Source organism: Zalophus californianus, chromosome 11, assembly GCF_009762305.2.
Source record: "Zalophus californianus isolate mZalCal1 chromosome 11, mZalCal1.pri.v2, whole genome shotgun sequence".
Lineage (NCBI taxonomy): Eukaryota > Metazoa > Chordata > Mammalia > Carnivora > Otariidae > Zalophus > Zalophus californianus.
Genome location: NC_045605.1, coordinates 105,883,706 through 105,895,996, shown reverse-complemented (window position 1 = coordinate 105,895,996; position 12,291 = coordinate 105,883,706). Strand labels below are relative to the sequence as shown.

The following is a 12,291-nucleotide window of genomic DNA, read 5'->3' as shown; positions in this document are numbered from 1 at the left end:
CCTTTGGTGTGTGAATCAGGAAGGTCTGGGAGGAGGGGTGCCTGTGTCAGGCTTTTGGAGAAGTTGAAAAGCATGAACTCCCGCCCTGCAGAGAAGGTGCGAGAAGATGCAGAGTGAGGAGGAGAGTGAGCTGAGAATCTGGAAGTAGAAGCTTAGGGGCCTGCAGGTCCCCAGGGCTGGCCTATTTGCATGTTCTTGGGAAGAAGGAGCTCCTGAACCAGCAGGGAGCCCCCTGCAGTCTCCCCACCCCTGGGCTGAGGGCAGAAGTTGGTGGCTTGAGTCTCACGGGGTCTGTAGGCCTGTTGGGTTTGTCATCTGGCTCCTTCCCCAGAGGCCCCGAAGCAAGTGAGCCCCCAGAAGAGCACCCCTGTGCCCCACCTGTACCTCCAAGCAGGACTTCTACCCTGGAGAGGGCCTTCCATCACCTCAAGGCTGGGGTGGGACTGGCTGGGTAGCCCCCTGTGCCTGACTCCCCAATTCTGCTTCTCCAGTAGGGTCCTTACTGTTCTCCGAGGGGGGGGGCCGGGAGAGGAGGAGCCGGCGATGTGCACCAGCCAACGAAAGGTCAGTGACCCCACAGTCCCCAGAGAGCCCAGCCCTCACCCCTTGCAGGCTAAATGCACTTCCTTGGGGGGGGCAGCTGAGTCAACAGAGGTGTGCCCCTTTGTCCCCCCTCCGAGGTCCATGGAGACTGCCGGGCCTGCATCCCTGGGACCTACCCTGGTGTGAAGGGCCACAAACCTCCATTTCTTTCCCAAATCCCAGTTGTCCTAATGACCTTTTTCTAGAACACAGACGACTTTTGGGGGCAGATGTTCAGGCCTGTCCTTAGAAAGTATCTGGGAAGCAGGGTACCTTCCCCATTTAACCATCAAATTCTGGAAGCCTGCTATGCCAGGTACCAGCAGCCCCGGGGGATTCTGGTTAGGAGATGAGGCCTGTATGATAGGTATGCCTCCCCTAAATGAGCCTTCACCACCCTTTGTGGAAGGCCTCGTTGCCCTGGGTTTACAGATGGGGAAACTGACACTTGCCTGAGCCCCCGCAGCTGGCTTTCGGTCTGTCTCAGGCCCCTGTAGGTTCTCAGCGACTTTTTCTGCACTCAGGCTGCTTCTCTTAAGAGAATCTCTTTCCGGGGCGCCTGGGTGGCTCAGTCGGTTAAGCGTCTGCCTTCGACTCAGGTCATGATCCCGGGGTCCTGGGATCGAGCCCCACATCGGGCTCCCTGCTCCGCGGGAAGCCTGCTTCTCCCTCTCCCACTCCCCCTGCTTGTGTTCCCTCTTTTGATGTCTCCCTCTCTGTCGAATAAATAAATAAAATCTTAAAAAAAAATAAAAAAACAAAAAACAAAACAAAAAGAGAATCTCTTTCCTAAGGAGTTCAGGGGGGCAGTTTGGCAACCCTCAAGGAGCTCAGTGGGTGCCAAGCCCTGGGGCTACTGCGTCCCGAGTCCCGTCTTTGCTCCCTAGTACGTGCTGGGCTGTTGGCTTGGCCTTCCGCCATCCCTGCCTTCTTCCCAACCATTCGGTGTCTCTCTCAGCCCACTCTTGAGAAAGCGGCCAGGCCCTCTACCCTGGAAGTCTCCCCTGAACTCTGCAAGCAAACCCATACGCTGCTCACTGTCGCCTTTGTCTACGCGTCGATTTTATCCCTCACCGCCGTTATCCTGCATCGTTACTGTCACTCCCCTGTTTGCCTCCTCCTCCCCCCAGACCGAGCTCCCTGAGGGCAGGGGTGGGGTGTTGTCATTTGTCCACCCCCAGTGCTTTACACAGCTCCTGGCACCAATGTGGGCATGTGCTTGACAACTTTATTTTAAAGATTTTATTTATTTATTTGACAGAGAGAGACACAGCGAGAGAGGGAACACAAGCAGGGGGAGTGGGAGAGGGAGAAGGAGGCTTCCCGCCGAGCAGGGAGCCCGACGCGGGGCTCGATCCCAGGACCCTGGGACCATGACCCGAGCCGAAGGCAGATGCCCAACGACTGAGCCACGCAGGCGCCCTCGGCAAACTTTATTTATTTATTTATTTATTTATTTATTTATTAAAGATTTTATTTATTTTTCAACAGAGAGAGAGAGAGACAGCGAGAGAGGGAACACAAGCAGGGGGAGTGGGAGAGGGAGAAGCAGGCTTCCCGTGGAGCAGGGAGCCCGATGTGGGACTCGATCCTAGGACCCTGGGATCATGACCTGAGCCGAAGGCAGACACTTAATGACTGAGCCACCCAGGCGCCCTTGGCAACTTTATTTTATATGGGTGAATGGTCTCTGTTCTCAAGGGGCTCACTGACATTCTAACAAATAACTACAAGAAAGCGTGGTCCGTGCAAAGTGTATGAAAAGTGCAGACTTGGTCCAAGAGGAGTTAACTTATTCATTCATTTAGAGAGAGAGGCCACACGTACACACACACACACACACACACACACACACACACACAGTTACACACCAGTGCGAGAGTCATTTATTAGTGGCATGGTTTACAGTTTACAAAGCTCCATCCCATCTGTTCTACTTCCAGATGGCACAGCAACCTGTGAGGTAGGTCAACGGTCAGCCCCTTTGTCCAGCGGAGAAAGCTGGGGCTTAGAGATTTGCCTCTTGGTCAAGGTCAGGTCTTCTTTCTCACACCACACTTCCTCTCCAGGGAGCAGTACAAGATGTTACTAGGCAGTAAGTGCCAAATGAGCAGAACAGACAGCTGGAGTGCTTGAGAGTAGGGAGGGGCGACGGAGGGCTGGAGACCTTCCCAGAGGAGGGCTTTGAGCTGGGCCCAGAAAGGAGGCCACTGCTCTGTCCCTCACGGCTCTGTGACAACTGGTCTCTAGCCACATTCAGCTTGACTGGGGACACTTGTGGGGCTCCCCACTCCCTGACCGTGGGAGGTGAACAAGAATCAGCCCTGACCCCCTTTCCTGTGCGGGGGTGGGGTGGGGGGTGGGCACCAGGAGCTGAGATTGTTGCTCAAGCACTGCGGGGAGTTGTAGTCCCGGGGGGTCTGTGCGCAATGGTGGCTGACAGCGCCCCTTGGTGCTTTGAGTCTGGCTCCTCCCAGGTCTGGTTTGCGGCCCCCTGAACACCCTGGGTGGGCATCCTTATGACCACAGAGGCCCCCATCAATCCCTTGAGGTCCTGCTGCCCTCGTCCCCATTCGGGGTCTGTCTCTGTCCTTCCCACCATCTTTGGGTTGTCTTGTTCACATTTGCTCACCTCCATTCTGTCCCTCTCTTCCAATTCTTTCCCACCCTGTCTCGCTGCTCCAAGCCCCTGTCCATCTCTGGGCCTATCCGGGTCGCTGGTGCAATTGGAGAACGTGTAGACTCCTCCGACTCCATGGCTGGCTTTGCCTCCTCTCCTAGGAGATCCGAGGCAGGGCCTAGAGGAATCGAGGAATGGCCGTGTTTCTTCATTTCACCTTGGCAGCTGTGGTCCAGCCCCTGGCCCTCCTCTCTGGTCTCTTTTGTTCTGGCCCCATCGCTTCTTCACGTGATTGCTTTATTCTTTCTTTCTGTTTGACTGTGCCTTTAATGATAGTTCCTTTGACTGCAGTGAAGGTGAGGGAACGGGAGGGGAGGCCTGGCTTCTGGGAAGGACTAGTACGTGTGGCAAACCCAAGGTCAAACGCGTCCCCTTCCCTGGTCCTTGAGCCCCCTTGGCTCTGCCAGGACTTGGGCAGCAGGCCTAGTTGCTATGGAAACGGCCAGGCCCCGAGAAAGCCTTGGCTTCCATTCCCTAGAGGCCCCTGTCCCCCTTTCCTTGCTGGCCCCGTTCCGTCCCCCCTTTCCTGTCCCCCCTCGGCTCGCTGCTTGCCTTTAACCAGACTGCTTCGCTCTGTCACCTCTTGCTCCATCCGTGCTCTGAGCCGGCTCCATGTCCCTTCTGCCTCTGATGGCCATCTTTCCCCCTCTCTGTGGCCCCCCTCTGCGTGGCCCTTCTTCCTCACGTCCCCTTCCCATCTCAGCCTCTCTCCCCTATGTTTTCTGGCCCTTCTCGCTGGAGCCCGAGGGTAGGCAGAGTGGGGTTCCGACTGTCCCCTTGTTGCTCCCGCCCCCACCAGCCTCACGGCCCCGTGGCCTCAGGAAACCGGGCCTTGCCAGCTGCAGTGGGTGCGGTGCCAGGCTCTGGGGCAGCAGCTGGTGCCTTGGCACCCGGAGGCAGTGAGGATGGAGTCTATGGGCAGCGTGCCCGGAGGGAGAGAAGCAGGGCTGTTGTGTGCCGGGGAGGGGCCTCTGCGGGAAGCGCACCTGGGTCGCGGCCGCTCCCACACATGGCGCTTGCTACTGTGGCTGGGCTCACAGGGGCACAGGTGTCTTCAGAGGGCTGTGCGTGTGCCCCGGCATTGCGCCCTGCTCCTTCCTGGGCCTGGTGGCCTAGACTGAGAACCCCTGCGCTCCATGAGGGCCTGAGGCCGGCCATCCCTGCCCTCATCCACCCTGTGAGGTGGGCGGGATGAGCCATTGCAGCGCTGTGTGCTGGGTTGAAGTGAGTCCCTGTCACCGCCACGTCCTCTGCTGTGCCCTGACTCTGTGTCCCGTTCTCTTCCTCCTGTGTGTGCTCTAGCTTGCGGAGGTGTGGGGCTGGGACCCCAACGTGCCTCCGCACAGCTGTTGTCCTGTCACTTGTCACCCACTTACAGACGCTGCAAATCCCTAGGGTCTCCCAGTCTTTTTTTGCTTCTGCTTGAAAAGTGCCCTTGGAGGGAGCCCTGTGCCAGGTGCTTACACACACACACGCACGCACGTGCGCACAAGACCCACAGCCGTCTGCTGGCACTCAGAGGTCCTACCCCTGCCCTCTGGGGCCCTTGAGAGGCTCTCCGCCTAGGGCCCGTCTGCACTCGCCTCTCAGGTTGGAGTAGAAGATGGGGCTGGGGATGGTAGCTGGCCTGCGGTCATCTGTATAAGCCTCACCCGGTGGCCCACAGCTCCCCAGTGCATATCGCTGTCACCTGCATTGTCCTCCCGTGTGTCTTCCCGATGCCTTACCCCACCCCACCGCTCCCCATCCTCCTCTACTGCTCCCTGCCGCCTAACAGGCCTGCTCCCATCCCCCCACAAGAGGCCTGAAACGGCCCCGGGCACTGAGAATGACCATCGCCAGAGAAGGGGCAGGGGTGGAAGGCGGGCTGCGCTCAGGAGACCCTCGGTGCCCCCAGCCTTAGGGGAGGCACTCCAGGGAGAAGGCAGGTGGAGGCTCTTCCGCATCCCTTTGTTCAGGGGAGTGGCCGATGGAGGGTTGGCCGGGGAGGAGAGAGTGCAAACGTCCTCTTTTCCTGGTCCCGTGGCAGCTAAATTGTCAGTTGTCAGTGTGAGAGCCACTTAACAGCCTCCTGCTTTGGAAATGGACACGGGCGGAGTGGACTTCTGACAGTCAAGACGTCCGGGTCCAGAGAGGAGGGTGGACGGGCGGGGGAATGGAAGAAGGCCTGAAGCTTGCAGAGGGGGCTGTGGGGCTCCCGCCGGTGCCCAGGACCCACGCCCCGGGCCGTTGGAGGGGCCGCGGGAAGTCTGGCGTGCCCAGCCCCACTCAGCCTCTCCTGTTTCCCCACACCGCGGCATCCAGGCAAGGAGGAGTTTGTGGCGACCTTCAAAGGCAACGAGTTCTTCTGCTACGACCTGTCGCACAACCCGATCCAGAGCAGCACGGACGAGATCACGCTGGCTTTCCGCACGCTGCAGCGCAATGGGCTGATGCTGCACACGGGCAAGTCGGCCGACTATGTCAACCTGTCCCTCAAGTCTGGGGCTGTCTGGCTGGTCATCAACCTGGGCTCAGGAGCCTTCGAGGCCCTCGTGGAACCCGTCAACGGCAAGTTCAACGACAACGCCTGGCACGACGTCCGGGTCACCCGAAACCTGCGCCAGGTAGGGGGAGCAAGAAAGAGGTGGGGGGTGGGGTGGGGGTGGGCAGCTGTACTGGGGCGGATGGGAGCGCTGCGAGGGGGCAGCCTGCGCTGTGGGTGTGAGGACTCAGGGCCTGGCCCATGAGGTGTGGTTCTGGAGAAGTTCCAGGCTTGGGGTGTGAGGGCCCAGGAGCGCGGGGCCGCGGGCAGGCTGCAAGCAACAGGAAGCCCAGTGGAGAGGAGACTGTAGAGCGGCCCGGGGCGGGGGCCTGAGGGAAGGGAAAGGGCCTGGCTCGCACTGGTGGCCGCTGCTAGGCTTTCAAGGGCCCCAGGCTAAGAAGTCAGGTGACCTGGCAGGAGGGCAATTTGGGAGACGGGAGGAGGGCAGTAGAGCCTGGGTGGGTGGGCCCTGGGAGCCTGTGGAAAGGCTCTGGCCTGGCATAGTAGCTGTGGGTACCCTGATTCTAGGGCGGAAGGGCGCAGATGTACACGTGGGGACAGAGTGCGGCCTGCCCTCAGGTGGGGCCTTTCCAGAGCAGAAGCAGGGATGGGGTCCGGGCAGGGTCGAGGTCCTGCAGGTGTGAGGGAGAGCAGGACTGCAGGGTGTGCTCGGCCCCGCCTCTCCTCAGGGCGGCACACTTCCTTCTCCTTGCTCTTCCCAGAGGGCCCAGCAGCCCATGGCAATCTTTCCGTGGCCCTCGGGCCCCTTGCAGGAGCCCAGAGGAGGCCCTTGGGCCAGCCCCTGCAGGAAGGACGAGATTCTCTGCAGTGGCTCCTCAGCTCTGGCTCCCAGATGGACCACCTGGAGAGGGTATCAGCTCTACCATCTTCGTGGTGGCCTCCGTGCCACTTATAAGGACCAGGGTGGCTACGGTGGGTGAGGCCATCTCTCTGGCCAGGCTTCTGCTTGACACCACCCCCCCCCAACCCCCCGGTTCCGATCCTGCAAGCTCCTGCCTCAAGCAGAGTCCCAGCCAGACCCTTCTTCAAACCAGCGCGGCCACTGTGCATCCAGTGATGCTTGTCTCCACCTCCTGACTCCTTTTTCTGTTCCCTCAGGCAGGAGCCAGGGGCCTGGGCTTCTGCTGGTCCTTTTCTCTTGGATGCACTGCTCTCTCTTGCAGCGAGTGGCCGGGAAGCTCATCCAGCTCCATTTCCAGCGGGCTGAGTGCCGCCAGGAACGCGGACCGTCTCTGTCCCAGGAGGCACTTAACCGCTGCTGGGTTAGGCCTCCTCTTGCTAGTTCCCTTCCCTGTACTTCCGAGTTCTAGCTGTGCGACAGCTAGCCTTCCGCTGCCTCTCCTCCTCATGGTCCTCACCGTGCTCCTTCTCCGGCCCCCGTCCTCCCTGACGGGCTCCTCCGTGGGAGTGGGGATCCCGGCTGACCTCACACTCTTCCTCCCTGTTCTTCACCACCCCTGGGGGATGGTCGAATGGGGAATCCACCTCCTTTGGCGCCTTCCCCCTTGCTGGGAGGCCTCCGTGACGAATCCTGCTGCTCTTTCCTGAGCCTGCTACTTGCCGTGGTTGTGGGGCTCCTACCTCTGGGCCTGTTCTCTGTGCTCCCCGTCCTCCACGGGGTACCAAGCCCGGTGCCCTGCCTTGCTTCCCGTCACATCATTCTCTGACCAGAGGTCGGTCCTGTGTTGTCTCTATTGTCTGAGCACACCTGAGTGTGTCCCGTACATTCGTTCCACTTGTAGGTGCCATGCACACGGTGCCCGCTGGGGGCCGGAGGGCTTGTTTTGGTACTTCTTGCTGGTTTTCCCTCCGCAGGACCGGTGCTGTCACCCGGTACCGACCTCTGGCAACACGCTGCAAGCCCAGGGTCCCCATCCACGTGTTGTTGGTCAACAAACGTATTGTGCATCCACACTGGGTACAGAGGGAAAAAAGGCAGTCCACGCCCTCCCAGCCCTTTGGCTCCCGAGGAGACAGGAGGAGTCTGTTAAAAGTGAGCAGAGCAAAACTACACAAGTGCCAAGGGAGCAGCAGGGACCCTAAAAGTCCTAGGAGCTTGAGAGTCACCAAGAGGAGACTAGGGGGGGCGGATGAGGTCTGGCCTCAGCAGTACTGAGTGTAGACAGTGACCCACGGTGGCCTCTTCCTCAGCTCCCAGAGTCGGGGGTTCAGGCTGGTAACTGCTGAAAATCACTTCCCCCTGGCCTTTTTTCTTTTTCTTTTTTTTTTTTTTTAGATTTATTTATTTATTTGAGAGAGCGAGCGCACGCCTGAGTGGGAGGAGGAGCAGAGGGAGAGGGGGAGAAATCTCAAGCAGACTCCCAGCTGAGCACAGATCCCAACGTGGGGCTCGATCTCAGGATCATGACCTGAGCTGAAATCAAGAGTCGGACGCTTAACCGACTGAGCCACCCAGGCGCCCCCTCCCCCCGCCCCGGTCTCTTACGACGGGTCAGAGCAGAGTCCGGTCATGGTGACCCCAACACAGGCCTCCAGGGCCAAAGAGGGTGTCTGCCCAAAGACTTTGATTGCAAGTGCGGTTTGGGAAGGGTTTCTGGAGGGATCCACATCCATACATGCGAGGTGCAGTCCTGGTTTCGTCACTGTGACGATCCCCGAGAAGGTCAGCCCCGGGCTTGCGCTCTGGACTCACTGTCCCCACTCAAGGCCCAGCCTGTGGCTGAGTCCATCCTTACCAGGCCCTTCGAGTCCCTGGCTTTTTTGGGGGGTGCTCCTGTCATCCCTAGAGCTGTGGTTCTCAACCAAGGACAACGTGTCCCCTCAGACCCCCTGCGGAGACACTGCCGATGAGACAATGCGTTCCAGCCCTGTCATCACATTCCTTCTGCGTGGTCGATATTCGTGTTCATTTCTTCTCTCTACCAGGTGGTCCCACGCTTGAGGGCTTAGAACCAGCAGCTAGTGCGCATTTGTAGCTGTTTTTCAAGTGTTTTTTCTGGTTCGTTTAGGTGCTTTCTTGAAGCTGGTTGGTGAGATTTTGGACATGAAGACCCAGCCGATCTATTTCACCCCAATATCACACTGTCTCTGATGCCCTGGGAACAACTCCTCTTCCCTTACAAACCAGAGGAAAGCAAGCCTCTCCCTCCACCCCTCTGAAGTGTCTCAGGACTGTGTTCTTTCTTTTTACAGCGTTTCTCGGAAGACACTGACAATCTCTTTTCTTTTTGTATCTCACCTAATTTTCATGAACCATCCTGTGCAGTGGGACATACTCCCATTTTATCAATGAGCAAATTGAGACTTCACAGGTTAGAGAGCTTGCCCCCCCCAACGCCCCCCCCTTATCCGCTTAGGAAAGGGTAGGACTGGAAGTCAGAAGTCGGTCTGACTTCGAAGCTACGCCCATTTTCCTGCCTCCCAGGGAGAGCCTGGTTGTTGTCGCTGGTGCAAAGTGCAAAGGCTGCTCGAATTCGTAATTTGTCTTGTGGATCTGCCATTCTTGGATGTTCCCGAATCTCGAAACCATCTGAGCGTTCTGAATACCTCTCTGAAAAATGGGTCCCTGTGATCCCTGAGTAGAGTGAGCACCTCTTCTCTGTCCTGAGCTGCTCTTCCTCAAGCTCTGCGAAGGTTGCCTTCATCCAGAGTTCTGTGATTTATGATTTGTGTGTAGAGTCCCCGTCTTGACTTTCTTGAGGGGTTAGAGCTACAGCCAGAGTTCAAGGTAGGGAGGGGGCTAAGTTGCCCCTGGATATAATGGCTGAGCCCCACCCCCACCCCCATGACTTGATGCCTTCTTCCTTCCTCCTTCGCTATCATTCTTGTGCTCTTGGACTCCAGGAGTCCTCTGTTCCTAGAGTGCGGAAGAGCCTTTACCACTCATGTGCTAGTGGGAAGCCTTAGTCTTCCGCATCCTGACATTCGGGAAGGCACGGGCTGCTCCGTGGACCCCTTCCTTGTGCTGTGTCACAAGCCACCAGGAATGGCTTCCAGTACCCTCTCCACTCTAGTTAATTTGGCCACAGTCGCCTTGGGTTTTGGGTTCTGGACCTGCCACTGCCTCACCTACTCCAACCTTGCTATTTTTCAGAGGAGGCCGGGATGTCCTGACATTAGTGGCAGGCCCAGGCTTTGAACTCACATCTCTTTCCTCTCAATCCTGCTTCTGAATTTGCTGTTCTACTTGTTAAAAATTAAAGTTGTCCAAGAAAGTTGAAAACGTTTTTTTTTTTTAATTTTAGTCTCTGCAACCAGTTCTAGTTCAAAAAGAATAATAGTAGTTGGATTTTTACCTCTGATCCCCAACCACCCCCCCCCCGCCCCCCGCCACGCCTTTTTTTTCTGCATTGCTAAACTAGTCAGGGATATCAGACAACTCTTCCTTTTGGGGTGCAATTGGTTTAGCTGCCCTGGAACTAATTGTCCCTTGTCCTGACTGGTTGGCCTCTTCACTTCGCAACAGCCCCACCGGCAGTATAATTCTCGAATCCTGGGTTAGCGCCTCGCACTGGTCACTGCATCTGACATTCGACTCTTGCCTTCCCGTTATGTAAACTGCTTCTGCATCACTAATAATTGATATTGGTTATCTGGCACTTCTTCTAGCTGCTATATGTAGAATTCTGTTATTTTTCATTATACGAGGCCCTTATTAATTGTCTTTCTGAATTAGTCCTGTGCCCACCGGTGATAATAATGCTGTAACTAATGGATCTGTCCCTAGAATCCTTCTTGAAATTGCGCTCTCGGGTGTGCAGTTTAGTGTTTAATGGCTATCGAGCAATGGTATCCCACCATTTCTGATACCCTCTGTGAAGCTGCCTCAGTCCCTTTGATTTCTCCTCCACAAGGACAGGGTTATTGGGAAGGTGATTGTTGCCTCTGCCTTTGGCCTTGAGAAGAGAAAATAAACAGGGCCACATGGGGGTGCGGACTCTAGAGACTGGGAAAGAAGAAGCTGGCTTATGGCTTAGGGAGGAGTGAGGGGTTTTAGAGGTGGGTGGGCCTCTGCGTTCCTTTTTATGGTGTGGTGTGTGGGGGATATGGATTTCTGGTGCTGGCTGGGGGGAGTGGAGGCTCAGGGGTCTGTGGGTGTGCATGGAAGGAGGCTGGGCTGCTGGGAAAGCCTTACCAATTCCAGGGACTTGCAGGGGTGGTGGTGGGGGCACTTTATTCCAGGATGGGTGGCTGCCCAGAGGAGCATAAGGGACCGAGGGTGGGGTGTTTGAAGAACCTGGGGAACTTTGGGGGGGGGGAATGGGCTCTGGAAAGTCAAATTAGGCAGGAAGGAGGGATCAGTGATGAGTAGGAGAGAGGAAGGAGAGGAATGAGATATGCCGTGAACATGAACCCTCTGCCAGCCCACGGAGGGCAAAGTTTCCTTTTCCCTGTTCTGGTGGCGACTCTCTCTCTCTTCTTTTCTCAAGGAAGAGAAACAATAAAAGAGAAGGTGCCCCCTTCCCTCCAATACTCCCTGGATCGATTTGCCTATCCTCCATGCCCAGGAAAAGCAGACCCCTATATCCCTTCCTATGCTCCTTGGGAACCTCTTCCCTTTGCCTCCAAATGAAATTGCCTCTCATTCTAGCCAGTCCTGTGATTCTCTAGGGGCGTTGGGCACCCTTCTCCCGGCCTGACAGCCAGCTGGCCCATCACCAACCAGTTAACCCATTAACTCAATATGGTCACTGGTCAGCCAGTTGGCCAGTTCTCTAGAAGGCCATCTGGTTGACCAGTTAGCCAACAACCCATTGTCCATTACCCGAGTCAATAGCCCATCCCTTCTCACATCCCTTGTTCCCCCCCTTCCTTCCCCTCAACTCCCTAACATTTCAGCTGAAAGGACTTACTAATACTGCATAACTGGGTCTGCTTCTTAACCCCCTGCCTTCCCTCTCTCACCCTCTGTTGGAAAACCCCGTTGCCGACTCTGTGTGTGTTACTAACACGCTTATAACCCAGGGGACCAAGGGATGGCAGGGACAGGTGGGGTGAGGTATGAGTGAAAAACCGAACTAACCTTTCTGTCTCATTGCGGAATGTCGGCCATCTTTAAGTCTTTGCTTTCCTGGTCCAGTTCTTTTGTTGTTTTCTTCTCTACTAACCAAGGTCTTTAACTGTTCCCCTTCTCTGCAGCCGGCTCTTCCGGGAGGGGTTGCGGGGGTAGAGGAATCCAGAGGAGGGGTTGGGAGGGGGGATTGGGAGAAGAAGGGATTTAATTTTTTTGTGTGTTTTATTTCTCCCTCCCATTATAATTTAATTTTCTTTAAACAGAATGCTTTAGCTGAGCCTAAGGTGGGAGGGTCTGAACCACCAACCAAATATATATGGAAATATATTTTTCCTCCTTCCTTGAGTTTCACAGTTGGTCATTTTATTTTTCTTTTCTTTTCGTTCTGTTCTTTCGTTGTTGTCTTTGTTGTTGTTGTTTTTTTTTGACCCCCCCCACCCCTCCCCCATATCTCCGGTGAAGCACGCAGGGATTGGACACGCTATGGTAAACAAACTGCATTATCTGGTA

The 12,291-nt window shown here is 56.4% G+C and overlaps 1 protein-coding gene across 2 annotated transcripts in view; it reads left to right on the top strand.

The window, feature by feature from the left end:
- The window catches only part of NRXN2 (neurexin 2), a 98,663-nt gene that overhangs the window by 18,132 nt on the left and 68,240 nt on the right, over positions 1-12,291 (top strand). The window contains exons 4-5 of one of the 2 annotated variants that reach the window (XM_027580338.2): positions 5,567-5,868; positions 12,244-12,267. In XM_027580338.2, the coding sequence (XP_027436139.1) occupies positions 5,567-5,868; positions 12,244-12,267 (326 nt within the window). Of the gene's footprint in view, positions 1-5,566; positions 5,869-12,243; positions 12,289-12,291 lie in introns of both variants that reach the window. The other variant, XM_027580348.2, reaches the window with a different exon arrangement.